The sequence below is a fragment of the Cydia pomonella genome, chromosome 25 (genome assembly GCF_033807575.1).
Source record: "Cydia pomonella isolate Wapato2018A chromosome 25, ilCydPomo1, whole genome shotgun sequence".
Lineage (NCBI taxonomy): Eukaryota > Metazoa > Arthropoda > Insecta > Lepidoptera > Tortricidae > Cydia > Cydia pomonella.
In genome coordinates this window covers 6,573,368-6,589,938 of record NC_084727.1, presented here as the reverse complement: position 1 = coordinate 6,589,938, position 16,571 = coordinate 6,573,368, and the positions used below count along the sequence as shown (strand labels likewise).

Genomic DNA, 16,571 nt, shown 5'->3' with positions numbered 1-16,571 from the left:
GTGTAGCATCTGTGGCTATGTTGGTGAAAAAGTGTTGAAAGGCGCCAGCAACATCCAGGTCTGCAGACAATATTCGGTCTTGAACTTTCAGTCTGTAGTGGCCATCACGGGGTTTCGTTTTTCCAGTTTCAGTGTTTATTACAGTCCAAGTAGCTTTTACTTTATTGTCAGCTGACCTGACTTTCTGACCTATAAAGGCAGACTTAGCCGCGGCGCAGACTTTCTTAAACACTTTTGAATATTTTCTTACATATTCTGCAAAATTCTCGTCATGGTTAATGCTCCTCATTTCATACAGGTCATACAATCTATTCCTACTCTTATGGATGCCCACTGTGGCCCATTCACTAAACCTTGTTTTCAGTGATCCTTGCTTTAGAGTCTTTGTTTTAAAAATATTCTTGTGGACGTCATGTATCACATTCGACAGTTCCTTGTATAGTGTATCAGGATCTTGCTCACCTGTAACCAGTGCTGGTACCTTGGATATAACACCTTCTCTAAACCTTTCCATTCGACTGGCAGTGATGGGTCTATATGTAAATGATTGCTGTTGTCTTATAACATTGACTTGGAAATAGGCTTTTTGACCACAGTGATCAGAGTTGAAACAGCTAAAGATCTCTTTTTTTATAACTTCACAATTATAGAATACATTGTCCAAACATGTCGCCGTGCTAGCTGTAATCCTTGTGGGCTCGTTGAATAGCGGAAACAAGTCAAAAGACTGATAAAGGTTTAGAAGTCTTACAGTGTGTGCATGTGTGGGATCTAATATATTAACATTAAAGTCCCCACAAACTATTATCTTCTTACTGCTAACAAAGACTCGTTTCAACGCATCTTCCATCACGGACTCAAACTGGCTAAAATCCGACGAAGGTGGTCTATAGACACATATTATAATGTGACTCTCCATTTCCACACATGATATTTCTATAGTTCGCTCGATAGAAAGTTTGACTATGTCGTTTCTTTCCTTGCATTTAAATTTTCTTTTCACTATAATCAATGAGCCCCCGTGGATGGCCGACTTTCTACTGAACGAGCTAACTATATCATAATTATAAATATTGAGTAATAACAATTCATATTCCTTGAGCCAGTGTTCCGTAATACACATAATATCTACATCTAGAGATTCTAAGAACAGACCCACCTCTAATTCCTTGCTGGAGAAGCCCTGTAGGTTTTGGTGGACTAACATGATCTCGCGGGGCTTCTCCGCTGTCCCAGCAGTCAGTTTAAATGCTGTGGGCGCCCCCCGGGAGAGGCTGCGCTCGCGCCTGCGCTCGTGGCGCTGCTGGCGCTGTTGCCACTGGCTGCAGAGTCAAAAAGCCCAGGTTCAATGTTGTAAGCAAGCAATTTGGCTGTTGTAACTTTACAGTTTCTCGGTACATACAAATATTGATCATACAATGTGACATTATAAAAGTTTCTTTTGTACATTCGGTTGATATCCATAAAATGGTAGTTACTGTTGTAACATGTCACAGTGTACAGCATGGAATTTAATTCGGACACTCTAATATTATGTTCACGAGATACTGAATTGGAATACGGAAAGGCACACAAAATAATTTTATAAATTCCACGCTGCTCAATATCTGACAGTGTTTGCATAAGGGGTCCTAGGTGGGATTTCCTTACGCCAACACTATCGCCCAAATGTACAATTAGAGTGGTGCCCCTATCAAATTTGTCCTTCGCTAAGCGGTCCACAAAACATTTGATGGAGGCACCACGCATACATATATTTGTCACCTTCTGCCGGAGACATTCACTCAACATGGATCCGAGGCCGGCACCAATACCATCAGAGTAGACGACTGTCGACGGGGGAGGAGTGTCCTGGCTCAGGTCAAGGCGCGCGGGCAGGGGCGCGGCGGGCGCCGGGGCGGGCGCTGCGGGGCCCGGGCGGCGCGGGGCGTCGGTTGACTGTGACGTCTCCTGGCTCTGGGGACTCCTGAGGTCAGGTCGTGCAGGCTGGGGCGCGGCCGGGGTCAGGGGACGCGGAGCGGGGGTCGCCAGCAGAGGCGCGGCGCTCGACTCACTCAACGCGCTCCCCGGGCTCCGGCACTGCACCTCGGGAGATGGTTGACAGGAACACTTGCTCATCAGATCTTGTATCAGTTCCTCATTTTCATGACAGAGGTCGACCAGGTCTGAGGCAGAGTTGACATGCTGTTGGTTTTCTTTTACAATATGATTGTAATTATCACTTAAGGTTTTGAGTGACCATTTCAATCTACTTATTTCGGACTGAAGTCTAAATTTTTCAGTCTCATATAAATCAATATTGTCCTGTAATTTTCCATGACACCGATCTAATTTTTCCACAAGGTCACTTTGTTTCCTTATAAGTTTCACATTGAGTTGCACACTTTTATTTGATTTAATAAGTTTCTGAGTGCGCCTTATAAATTTATTTAATTTAATATATTTCCTCAATTTCTTGTTACTTGCAAAATAATAAGAAGGGGAAGAATCAACTTTAGTCACATCCATAACTGACATTTCTGCAAAAAGGCTCTGTGTATGTACAGTTTCATTCATCTCACATTGACTCCGCAGATCACTTATTAATAAATTTGCTTCATTCAGTTCACTTTCTAGGTCACTGATACGCCTTAAATTGGATTCATAGGTTAAAACACAGTTATCAAATGTGTCCACAATACACTGTAGGTGTTGACACTGTTTCACACTGTCCATGTAATCAGAGTGTAGTACATTCAGCTGGTTCTTTAACTCAGAGTTTCTTTGAACTATTTTTGCCACTTCCACTTCACTTTCATCTCGTTCACATATTAGGTTGTTACAGTCCTTTCTCGAGATCTCAAGCTCTTTCAATGTCGCTTTCAGTTGCATTTCCAGGTGGCGAGTTGTGCCTTGACGTGTAAGAACATTTGAAGCCATTCTGAAATATATAAATACAACTGAGTAGGTACACTGAATATAAAAATGTTTGTCAAATATATTTAGAATGAAATGAATGTGTGAGATTATGTGTGTAGTGTATTAGTATAAGGTAATGTATGTGGCAATTGTGTATATCTCAAACTTTGTTTCCACTTATATCCGTCAAACAAAGAGAAATTGCACGTAGCCAATGTATTGTGATGGGACGTTGCTCATAGCGCTATGAGCTTTGTAAAATGTAAGTCGTCTCACGTATGCAATACAATGAGAACTATTGTCTTACAAACTCACAAAATAAAAATACAAAATACTCGCCGGGTTTAAATCCAAATTCCAACGTCCGTTACTTGACACTTCAGCTTCAACAAAGGCCGATGAGTAGGTACAAAAAGCAATGTAATATTGTGTATAATCACTGTTTAACGTTATTTCTACAATTATTACACTTTTTTAATATACACAACATCACATTATTACAAAGATTTATATTATTTTAAGAATTTTAGCAAACAGCTGATTCAACATGATGTTGACAGCTCGGCGCCCGTTCGGAAAGTTTTTATAAATCGGTGTACTCTGATAGAACAATCCTATAGATGTGTTATATGTGTGCGCCCGTGAGGGACAGAACATACGCAATGCGACAAAATTAAAACACGTTTTAACGTTCCTGACAGCATACCAAAAACAACCTACGTAATTTGGTCGGGTTATTTGTTGCCCACCATAAACCATATTAAAATTTACGGTGGGGAATAACAAAAATGAGATGCACAAGGACAAACAATAGCGCATCAATCTGCGCAAGCATAGTGCATCTCGTTCGGTCATCTGGCCCCTCCCCCATTTCACCTTTATATTGTTGTACCTCTATGAATTAAACACAATTCTTGGGATTGACAGGGCAAGCTATGCTGGCGCCATCTGTAACTGCGACCGGCCAATCCAATTGTTTGTCTTCCGTATTGTTTTTCTTGTGCAACAAAATTATATTGTGTTGTATATAACATCTTCACAAAAATCCATCCTTCAATAATTATTTTTTCAATTGCCATCCTCACGGCTTAAGCTGCACTCGGTTGGACCTCTTGTAATGTCCATAAAAATTTATAATTCATTACCAGAAAGTTTGAAAGACGAAAAATCTGAGACTACCTTTATTAGAAAACTAAAAGAGTAAAAACTAATTTATGGCTTATAAAATAAATAAGATTAAAAAAAAAAAAACTTTCTAAAAATTACTACTCCTTCAATGATTTTTTAAATGATAAGTTTTAAAAATATAGTTAATGTACATAAAATAATATTAGATTACATAGTGCCTTTCTCCATATTTGCTGCGCCCAACAGGGTACATAATGTGAGAACATAGAATTATGATTACCACCTGTATTTAACCATTATGTGCAATAAATGTATTGAGTATTGAGTATCTCAACATTTTTCAGAGCCGGTCTGATCAAATACGAACGCAAATCCGGGCACTTCCAGCCCACCGAGCTCGGCCGCATCGCCTCCCACTTCTACTGCACCTACGAAACGATGCAATCTTACAACCAACTCCTCAAGCCGACGTTAGGAGAAATTGAGCTGTTTAGAGTGTTTTCTCTGTCGGCTGAATTCAAGAATATCACCGTTAGAGAAGAAGAGAAACTGGAGCTGCATAAGCTGATGGAAAGGGTAAGTTTTAATTTTAGATTAGTCTATTACATCATCGTCAATTTAGTACAGGGAGGCAGCACAGGAGCCGTCAGATTTTTGGCGCGAGGCGTAAATGTGATGTTTATTGTTCCGATGTAGCCCACAAGATGGCAGAACCTACTATGCACAAGAAAACACGTGACGTGTAAATGTACATGTTTATGGTTCCGATTCAGGCCACTAGATGGCAGACCCTCCAACGCGCACGGTCCCTATTTTTTAAAGCATAGGCCTATATTCGACTATCCCATTTGTCCTGGTTCTGAGCTCAAGTTCTGAAACCGGTTTAATTTCCAAACCGTTATCTTGTACAGTTACCATCAGATATATCGGAGCGGCCAAGGCGCTCACAAATATCTGAACACGCCTTTATTGTCAAGGCGGTAGAGTGCGTCCTCAGATATTTCTGAGCACCTTGGCTGCTCCGATATATCTAACGGCGACTTTTCTTGCCGCAAAACGGGACCCTATTACTAAGACTCCGCTGTCCGTCCGTCCGTCCGTCTTTCCGTCTATCACCAATCTCATGAACCGTGAAATTTCCACCGATGATGTATTCCTGTTGCCGCTATAACAACAAATGCTAAAAAGTACGGAACCCTCGGTGGGCGAGGCCGGCTTTTTATGTACAGAGTGAGTTTTAAAGGGTACCTCTAGACCATACGGCCTCGATTGGCTCGGTCCACTATCAATACATGCGATTGGCTACGATCAGATTGCCAACTAACCAACATTTGTATGTTCTCAGGTACCCATCCCAATCAAGGAAAGTATCGAAGAGCCGTCAGCCAAAGTGAACGTGCTGCTTCAGGCATATATTTCCCAGCTCAAGTTAGAAGGCTTCGCCCTGATGGCGGACATGGTGTACGTCACGCAGTCCGCCAGCCGCCTGCTGAGGGCGATCTTCGAAATTGTACTGCACAGAGGTACGGACTTATACCAAAACTAGTAAATATATAAAATGTAAGTCGAATTTGACAGATAAACGAGATGGCGCTGTACAGTGAACTGTGATTGTCAAAAGTTGACGTTTGACAATTCAGTGACCACTATAGAAGGTAGAGGTAAGGACTGAAATCTCCATAGGCACTTAGGCAGAACTGTTGCAAAAGCGTCCAGCTGTCAGCTATGAATAATAGCTCCAAATCTCTCCAGAGTAGCGCTAGAGTAGCTAAGAACCTAGGCGTTATTGACGGTGTAAAGTGCGCTCTCTACGATTTGTTTTTTTTTTTTGTTTTTAAACGGTGTCGCCTTCTACACGAGTATAGGCAAAAGCATGCCAAAGGTATGGCGCCATCTTTTCGAGCAAATTTTTTAAGTGAAAACGTCTTTAGCGGCGCTGTGCACTTTTTGTGATGGGGGAAAATTTTTAAACTCGCGACAGGTCACCAGATTCGTCAGATTGAAAATTCGTAAGACGGACACGTGACCTGATCGAAAAACTGTTACAATGTAATTGAAGCCAGTAGACCGCCGGCGCGGCGTAGGAGGGGAAGTATCCCCCTCTCTTTCTACCGCGCGGCGAAAATGTATACCTGCACCTGCCGTTTCGTTTAGGCGGCGCAGGGCGCTTGCAATAGATAAGTATTGTATTTTACTACACAAATGATAACACTTTCATACTGATAAAGCAATTCGTGTAAAATTATTCCCTAACCATTCCAAAATATCAAAAATGCACAACGTTAATATTCAAGTTTTCACTTCTGCCGGCACTCCCGGAGTGCAACCCGTTGTTTTTTTATTTATTTTCGGTGGCACGTTTTTTTCTTAGGCTTTATATATCTTATACGCTTCATAGATCTTTGCTTATATTAACTACACAAGGTACTTTGTCGCATTGAAATGATGCAAGTCAATATCAATGCAAGCATGCCTATTGTAATATGCCTACTTGATAAATCCTGATAAATCCTGGCTGTAAACAGGTAACATTTGATAATTCAGTGCGCATATAACATATGACGCTATAGTTATCTAATTTGGTCTTTATTAACTCGTTTTAGCCATCATCCTAATAATTGACATGATTGTTGCCAGGCTGGGCCCAGCTGGTGGACAAGACGCTGGCCCTCTGCAAGATGGTGGACCGCCGCATGTGGCAGTCCATGTCACCGCTCAGACAGTTCCGAAAAATGCCTGAAGAGGTAACTTTTGTTCTTTTTTCATTGATCGTTTAATCGCGTGTTCATACTTGTATTTGTACCAAAAATCATGTCGTATTAAACTCTGGAAGAAAGGGATATAAAAATAAAATCTTATAATAATAATAATAATAAGAGAGTCGGTCAGGATCTCCGTCTCCGGCGTGTCTTCGTCGGTCGGAGTGGAGCCCCAAGGGGACCCGTAGGACTCTCAGCTCTGGCTTGCCTTAATTGGCCGTCCAGAGGGGAGACGTTAGAGCTGTACGCTCCAGGGGTGGAAGTGTTAAAGGGCATAACGCCGCGAGTAACTTCGGAGAAAGCGCAGCACACCTCTCGACACCCCTGAGCCGCTCACGCCGGTGTTGCGCCTGGCCGTATTTACGATGGCGCATCAGGTGCCCATCTAGCGAGTGGCGAGTCACCGCCTGCCTCGATAACACTGTATATCACAATGTTATGGCAGGTGTCCGGAACTCTTAGCAATAGCCCAGTCTTATTTTCCACCCAAATTCAAACCATAGACCAGGACTCTTTCCATTTTTCTGCAATAGCCTCCAATGCCTGCTGAAACCGGTTTATGGGTATCTATTTATGTACACATGAATGGGTTCCAGCAGGCGTTCTACATGACATCAAAGCTCTCCAAACGGCCTCTACGTGTTGGATCTATATCCCCACGCACGCCTTATAAATGACCGGGCTTAAAAACCCGAGAGTTTGTAACGGAGATAATAATAAATAATAATAATAAATATTATAGGACATTATTACACAAATTGACTAAGTCCCACAGTAAGCTCAATAAGGCTTGTGTTGAGGGTACTTAGACAACGATATATATAATATATAAATATTTATAAATACTTAAATACATAGAAAACACCCATGACTCAGGGACAAATATCCATGCTCATCACACGAATAAATGCCCTTACCAGGATTTGAACCCGGGACCATCGGCTTCGTAGGCAGGGTCACTACCCACTAGGCCAAACTGGTCGTCTTATGCTATATGCCAACGAAATCCGTTTTATGACAAAAATTCATTACATCCTTTTTAAAAAGAGCTGCATGATATTCTTTCGATATAGCTTGTCAAGCGGGATATGTCAGTAGCAATGTAAAGCAAACTAAAGTATGGTATCCCTAGAAAACGAACAAAAAGCAGCAATGTACATCGAACAGTCGCTAGTTATTTTAAAGGCCGCTCCCGCTCCAGATGTATCTAAATTTGCCTATTTGCGACAATCTGGTCGAATAAAATAGTTTTTAATAACTTTGATATAGATTTTGATATGGAGTAGTGTGTAGATATTATAATGTGAACAATCACGGAATAAAAAGGAGACAGCGGCTGATTGCGACCAATAACAATAAAAAATACTTATATGATATTATTAGAATCCAACAGCTCATGTTTTGAGTTGGGCCTTGAATTTTAAGAACCCTTATGATATACCTGTTGCACACTAGTACATTACGATACAAGTGCGAATAATAGGAAATTCAAAACGAGTGGCGATAAATTAAAACACGACCGAAGGGAGTGTTTTAAATCGACACGAGTTGCGAATTACCTATTCGCACATGTATCGTACAACGTTTTACAGTACATATGGCCCTTTAAATGTTTGACACAGTAACGTAATATGCTAATTTGCGCACTAGTGCGTTAAAGTGGCACCATATGTACTGTAAAATACTATAATAGTTTTATAAAAAAGGGCCTAAGGCGGTATGACTTCTTGCTTGCCAGATCACTTACAACTATTTGTTACACTCACAGGTGATAAAGAAACTCGAAAAGAAGAATTTCCCCTGGGAAAAACTCTACGAACTCGGCCCCAACGAGATAGGAGAGCTCGTTCGAGCCCCGAAACTCGGCAAAATGATACATAAATACGTCCATCAGTTCCCGAAGCTCGAGCTGTCCACACACATACAACCTATCACGAGAAGCACGCTGCGAGTGCAGCTTACCATCACGCCTGATTTTCATTGGGATGAAAAGGTAAGAGTTATTATTCACATTCACTGCTAATGTGTTCGTAGCCGATCTCAGCATTTTCCCGCTTTGAGGAAAGTGAGTACGAACAGGGAACTCGCTCGGCACTCAATGTGTTGATTTATTTCTTAATATAGATTAATAATCTTACTGAAGTGGGAATGGGCCGGTCATATAGCACGAAAAACCGATTCGTGGAGCAAACGTCTACTGGAGTGGCGACCATGGGGGGAGGAACGTCCTCAAAGTAGACCCCAGATGCGTTGGGACGACGACATCAAAAGGACTGCGGGGAAGAAGTGGCTCCAGGTCGCACAGAACCGTGACGAGTGGCATAAAATGAAGGAGGCCTACACCCAAAGGGTAGAGAGGGGCTAAAGAAGAAGAAGAAGAAGAATCTTACGCCGAAGCTTTACATTAAATGCGTAAGTAATCGGTTCTTACGGAACAGGATTACTTACTATTATGACTTAAAACCTTAGTCGTGTAAGACCTTAACAATTAGAGAACAAGACCCCACAAGTACCGCTACCACTGGACGGGTTCACACTTTTTGTTAACGTTGAGAGCGAACGCAGCCGACGCGCTCGAATGAGGGTAGACCGAGCGCGGTCCACACATCGCGGCCCGCTATATCCAGTACCCGTGAACAAGATGCATGTAACTGCTTTGAAATGTCGGGCTCGAAAACAATACAAAAGGTAATCACGGTCCATATCCCGGTCAATATGTCATTGGCCTTTGAGTCTATTACAGACTATTCTAACAGTGTCAGGTAGGGCGGCAGCGCTTTTCATGGCTGTGTAGGCCAATCCGGGAGCTGCAAACACGACCACAAGCCAGGCAGGTGAAGTGTGTCCGTGGCGAACAGGTGTAGGGCTGATGACGCTTGGCTCGCTTACTTGCAAGTGTCTTAATAATAATAATAAATAAATAATAATTGGCGCAGTCCTTATGCCGTAACATAGGCCGACCGACGCTTCTCTTGGCATCAGCCATGGCGCCAAGTAAAATACGCCGCGGCAATCGAGAAGGTTGCATTCGATGCACATGCCCCAGCCAACGTAAGCGTCTCTGCTTTAGCAGCGCAAAGAGGCTGGGTAGCTGAGCAATCTCAAGAACCCTCTCGTTCGTAACCTTGTCCTTCCAATTTATATCTAAAATATAAGTCTAGTGAAACTAACCGTGAATCATTTATAACTGTTATCCTGAAAGCAGTGTTCTTTGGAATATTCATACAATATTATGCAACCGTTGTTTTTTTCTAACTTCTAGGCAAATATATACCAACCAATATTTGAATTTATTTATAACTTTAGGTCTTTGCTGTCTTAGAAAGAATTATGTGTGCAATTGTACATAATCAGGCCTTAAAATTCTCGGGCCTGTCTTTACAAAATTCAACTTCGTTAAATTTTAACGACCCTTATTATGTACCTGTTGCACAAAATACTTTTAGCTTGATGTGTGATGATACTAACGATCCACTAATGCTGCATTATATTTACAGATCCACGGGCAGTCGGAGGCGTTCTGGATCCTGGTGGAGGACGTGGACTCCGAGGTGGTGCTGCACCACGAGTTCCTCCTGCTCAAAGAGAAGTACTGCAAGGACGAGCACACGGTGACTAATACTCTATTCAGATTAGCGCTTATGCTAGGATCCCATTTCTCGAAAGATATTAGTCTAATATTATTAGTGTGTTGTCATAGCAACCCATACGATTTAACAATTGGCTACTTGATAATTATTTGTAAATAATGTCAAACGATCTTGATTTTCCTGAGGATCAAATGTCTATATAGGTCTCATGGCATTTAAGCAACACAAAGGTCTGAAATGAGAGTTAAAGTCTGACGCTCGCACTCGACGATTGAAACGCCTCTAACAAAATGATAATGTAATGTGACGTCACATTACATAAGTCTGTCCTAAATGTATGGAAGATCAAGGAAATTGCTATTTTGACCCTGAAATATTGCGTTTATATAATTATATATTATATAATAGTTGTCATACAATTTATTTTTCAATAAAATGTTAGGAATCGAATGGTGCCATTTTCTTTTCTATGTTTGAAAGACAAAAAAAAATGTTTTTTTGAGGCTTTGGAGCCTTGTAATTTTTTATAACCTCAATATATTTTTTTAAATTCCTTTTTTTATAATGGATGACTCATTTTCTATCCATTGAACTAAATTTTGTTTTAATATTCAACATGTGTCAAGTACCCAATTGGTGGACTAATAATATTAGTCTAATATCGATCGTCTAATATTATTAGTAACTAAGTAAGTAAGTAAATATTCTTTATTGCACCAACAATTATACATTTTACATACATGTAAAACTACAAATGAATTTTAAAGGAAAATAGAACCAGGTAACAACAGGCGGTCTTATCGCTAAAAAGCGATCTCTTCCAGACAACCTTTAGGTAGCCTTTACTAAATTTTCGATATAAAACTTAAATTTTCGTGTGGCAATCTGTAAATTAAGGAAGAGCGGCGTTGCCCAAAACAGGCAAATTTTGCTTACCGGGTAGCACTATCCCCTACTTTATAAACACCTGTATATTTTACGAAAATAATTAATTAAATTATTTAATTTGTTAAAATATACAGGTGTGTTAAGTTTAAAGCGTGACAAGCAACGTCAATTACACTGATGACAGCGTACATTGAAGACAATATTTAATTTGTATGAGAAATAGGAAGTCTAAAATCTTCATAATGTTTGAAAGTCGCTGAACAAATGTTGGTCAGTTTGAGAAGTACAGTCTACAGTTTAATTTTTTGCTCATGTTACAGGCCACATCCCGTATATATAACTATTGTGCAATTTATAGCTGTTGGTTCTCCGAACAATAAATAAATAAATATGTAATTTTAGGTAATCTGTTTTATTTTGTTGTAGGTAAAACTGTTTGTGCCTGTGTTCGAACCTCTGCCGCCGCAATATTTCCTCCGAGTCGTGTCTGACAGGTGAGAGAATTCATTCATTTAATTAATACATCAGATTAATTAACTTGTCATTAAAAGTTAATGTAAACGAACTATCAATCTGCCATTCAACTGGGGTGGATGGTAATAGTATTTTATACATTCGTATAATGGAGAGCTTTCCAGTCGAGTACGAATATTCGCATCATTTTAGATATTCGCATCAAATGAAACGAATATTTTGCGAATGCGAATGAGCGAAGGTAGTGTCCAGTCTCATCGACTCGCCTATAAGCAGTGCGCGCAAACTGCTTTCATGTAATGCATTTTGACCAGTAAACAGCATTTTTCAACACTATAATATCCCGATCAAAGGCAACTTATGGTTTTATCAAAGAGAATTAAGAAGACCAAGAGTGCTCACTCCATACAACGGTTTTGTTACCAGAAGTACTATTATTTTCGTAGTCTACATCTAGCGTCAAGCAGCGGAACTCTCAGTACTGCTACTCGACCATAGATGTCGCGGCAAACAAAAAGTATAATGCTCAAAGATTTTCAGCTAATATTATAGCCAGAGTAAGCGTAGGAGTTAAAAATTGAGTTCCGGTTAATCTAGTTACAATATTAGCGGAAAATCATTGAGCATTAGACTTCTTTTTTACCGCGACATCTATGGTCGAGTAGCAGTACTGAGAGTTCCCCTACTTGACGCTAGATGTAGACTACGAAAATAATAGTATTTTTGGTAACAAAACCGTTGTATGGAGTGAGCACTCTTGGTCTTCTTAATTCTCTTTGGTTTCATGTACTAACAGATTTTTTCTAATTAGGAATGATACTAACAGCTACATTTTCAATGCGACCTTCGTGACATACCTTCTACAAATATCAAAACTAAATGTCATTTATGAAAATCCGTGCAACTTATGTATAAAGTTTATTATTCTTTGTTACCAGATGGATAGCAGCCGAGACACAGCTACCCGTCTCCTTCCAGCATCTGATCTTACCCGAGAAGAACCTCCCGCCCACAGAGCTGTTGGACCTTCAGCCTTTGCCTGTCTCCGCTCTCCGGAACCCTACGTTTGAGGCGTTGTACAAAAAGACGTTCGAACAGTTCAACCCTGTGCAAACACAGGTACGTAATCTAAGGTGGTAGGTTGAAAAACGGAGTTAGCGCTTTTTTGGATCACAATACAGCTGGCATACATTTAATTAGCAATATTGATGACCGGTCTGGCCTAGTAGGTAGTGAACCTATGAAGCTCCCCTGGGTTCAGAACCCGGTAAGAGCATTTATTTGTGTGATGAGCACAGATATTTGTTCTTGAATCATGGGTGTTTTCTATGTATTTATGTATATCGTTGTCTAAGTACCCACTACACAAGCTTTTTTGGGCTTAATGTGGGACTTAGTCAATTTTTGTAAGAATGTCCTATAATATTTATTTATTTTATTTATTTAGCGACTTTTTCGAGGGACTTAATCGATTCGAATAGTTATGCACAAAAGCTAATAAGTTTTTGGCAAAAATTTCATTTTTGGTACAAGCTTTTATCGCTGACTACTTTTCTTTCCACAGGCAACTAATACTCATCAAGCAAATTCTAAAAACCCCAAACACAATTAGGTTGCGTTGTTTTATCACAGAGTTCCTATGGCCACCTCCTGTCTCCATCATCAGATCAGCTCGATGGTACCATAATATTGCATTGTCACCCGACTTACATATGTATGCAAATTTTCAGCTTCATCGGAAACCGGGAAGTGGGTCAAATTTAACTTGCAAGATTTGATTACAAACAGACAATGGTCATGTGAAAGTAAATATAAGCTTGTAAAAATATAAAAATGAAAGCGAGTGAAAAGACCATTTCAAAATTTCATTATTTGTAACCAGTCGGGTCCTTTTTTTTAAAAATTAAAGCTCGTTGAATGATCCAAATCCCATATTGGATAGCTTAGTTAATAATGATTTGGCCGTCCAGGTGTTCAACGCAGTGTACAACACGGACGACAACGTGTTCGTGGGCGCGCCGTCGGGCTCGGGCAAGGCGGTGGTGGCGGAGCTGGCGCTGCTGCGGCTGCTGGCCGGCAACGCCGCCGCCCGCGCCGTGTACCTGCTGCCCAAGGACGCGCTGGCTGACATCGTGTTCTCCGACTGGTACCACAAGTTCGCCACCCCGGACGGGTTCAACCTTAAGGTCAGTGACACTTTACTATACTTTTTTATACTACGCTGGTGGCAAACAAGCATACGGCCCGCCTGATGGTAAGCAGTCTCCGTAACCTATGTACGCCTGCAACTCCACTTCTTTTTTATTCCATACAGGTTTGTTGTTTTTTTTTATTAATGGTATCCGTTGATCAGGTTTGTTTTGTGAATCAAATGTCTATATGGGACCCATTGCCTTAAACAAAGAGAATTTGAAATAGCACCATCGCTCGAAAAAATGCCGTCATACCTTTGGCCTATGCTCTAGTAGATGGCGCCAGTTTTTGATATTTAAAAAAAATTACACATATCAGTGAAAGAATAAGGATCAAAGTCAAATGGCGTTCTAAAAGTTTTAATCATGTGTCGAAAGATCTTTGACAATCCACCTCTATTTCGAATTTTCTTTGCCTTAAAGCAATACAAAAGTCACAAATAGTAGTCGAAGTATGACAATCGCATTTTCCCGATTTGATTCAAGCACGAGCGGTGATTCGCACGGCACGACCTAACCCCCTTATTTATAAACGTGGACTAAAGTTACAATGCCGCTAATAATCGTTTGTCCCTTTCCGACGTATTGATATGATAGAAAGGGACAAAAGATTATTAACGATAATTCCTGACAACATACCAAAAACAACCTACGTAATTTGGTCGAGTTATTTGTTGCCCACCAACCATACTAAAATTTACGGTGGGGAATAAAAAAAGAACAAACAATAATAGCGCTTTCTCTGCTACTCTTACTGAAAGATATATAAGACTATCCCACAAACAACTTTGTCAGTAGAAAAAGGCTCGAAATTCAAATTCTCTATGGGTGATAACCCGTCTCGCCTACATTTTTTGAAATTTGCCGCCTTTTTCTACTAACGGAAATGGCTCGACAGACTATAATATTAAGTTCATGAAAACAATATTTTTAACAGGTGGTGCAGCTAACAGGCGAGACAGCAACAGACCACAAGCTGTTAAACAGGGGACAGATCATCATCACTACCGCTGAGAAATGGGACGTGCTCTCGCGGAGGTGAGGCCCTGCTATCAATATCATTTCATAATATGGCAATCATTTCATGAAATTATTGGTTGGCCACATCATGAACTGACCTAATCTAACCTAACCATATCATGAAGTGATCAAGTCTAAGATGGTATTTCATAAAAAGATCAAAATTTAAGATCTGACCGCGACACATACTCTTGGACTCGCATAGAGTGTCACTCCATACGCTTATTATTTTCGTAGTCGACATCTAGCATCGAGTAGCGGAATTATCAGTACCGCTACGAACCCCTCAAGGTTATGAAGTTACAATAAATTTGAGTTGATATTTAGGGATTTCACCGTCTATAGAAGCCAAATTCAAAAGGCAACCCAAAACTAATGAAACCTTTATATTTTTATAATTTCATACATGTTGTAGGTACAAAATATATTAAATATTACATGAAACTACCCGATTGGGGTGTTACAATATCTACACTAATTACTTATTCTAACATTATACACATAAAATATAAATATTTGAAACTTCAAGTTGTAGCGGACAGTTGTAGTTAAACTGTCCGCTACAAATTCATCGACAGAATTATAACATTTTTCTATGAGGTACTTTTTGAGTGACTTATTAAATATTGTTATATTTTCCTCCGACTTAAAATGGGCAGGTATTCTATTACATAAATTTGCCGCAGCATAATTTGGGCTGCATCGAAATAACCTTTTTTCGTTCTTAGATGGAAAGTGCGAAAGAGCGTGCAATCGGTGTCCCTATTCATCGTGGATGCCCTGCAGCTGCTCGGAGGCGACGAAGGCCCAGTATTGGAGGTGGTGTGCTCCCGGATGCGGTACATATCCTCCCAAATCGGTAAGTCAACTATAGTATGAATTATCTGAGATGATTTTTTTGGTCGCAAACCGTAAGCTATTAAACAAAAGGCATTGTTATATATCCTCCCAGATCGGTAAGTCAAGTCTAGTATGAATTTTCTGTGATGAATTTTTGGCCTCAAACTAAGTTGTTTACAAAAGGCATTGTTAAATATCCTCCCAGATCGGTAAGTCAACTATGGTATGAATTATTTGAGATGATTTTTTGGCCTCACACCCTAAGCTGTTAAACAAAACAAAAGGCATTGTTAACTATCCTCCCAGATCGTTAAGTCAACTATAGTGTGAATTATCTGAGATGATTTTTTGGCCTCCAACTCTAAGCTGTTAAACACAAGGCATTGTTTATTTTGTGCACCGGGGTGGCTACCTAATTTCTCATTGTTCGAGAATATTTCAAATACAAAACTGAGGCCGTTCACAAACGAAACAACAGTAAGTGTCTGACATGTGATGTCATGAGAATTTTAACGCATTTGTCGGTTACAGGTCGTCAGATCCGCATAGTGGCGCTGTCGCTCCCTCTAGCGGACGCGCGCGACGTGGCGCAGTGGCTCGGCTGCAACTCTAACGCCACCTTCAACTTCCATCCCAGCGTGAGGCCGCTACCACTAGAGCTGCACATACAGGTCAGTTGACACTTTTTATATCTTAACATTTCTACGTACTTAAATTCAAAACTCAATACATTACACAGGATTTTTTTATGATATACAATACAAATACTCTTTATTGCACAC

At 40.4% G+C, this 16,571-nt stretch overlaps 1 protein-coding gene across 1 annotated transcript in view; it reads left to right on the top strand.

The window, feature by feature from the left end:
* The window catches only part of LOC133531352 (U5 small nuclear ribonucleoprotein 200 kDa helicase), a 73,671-nt gene that overhangs the window by 37,877 nt on the left and 19,223 nt on the right, over positions 1-16,571 (top strand). Inside the window, exons 22-32 of the mRNA XM_061869513.1 lie at positions 4,371-4,602; positions 5,372-5,549; positions 6,664-6,770; positions 8,554-8,778; positions 10,283-10,396; positions 11,690-11,757; positions 12,676-12,856; positions 13,708-13,923; positions 14,867-14,967; positions 15,678-15,808; positions 16,321-16,460. Of these exons, the coding sequence (XP_061725497.1) occupies positions 4,371-4,602; positions 5,372-5,549; positions 6,664-6,770; positions 8,554-8,778; positions 10,283-10,396; positions 11,690-11,757; positions 12,676-12,856; positions 13,708-13,923; positions 14,867-14,967; positions 15,678-15,808; positions 16,321-16,460 (1,693 nt within the window). The remainder of the gene's footprint in view (positions 1-4,370; positions 4,603-5,371; positions 5,550-6,663; positions 6,771-8,553; positions 8,779-10,282; positions 10,397-11,689; positions 11,758-12,675; positions 12,857-13,707; positions 13,924-14,866; positions 14,968-15,677; positions 15,809-16,320; positions 16,461-16,571) is intronic.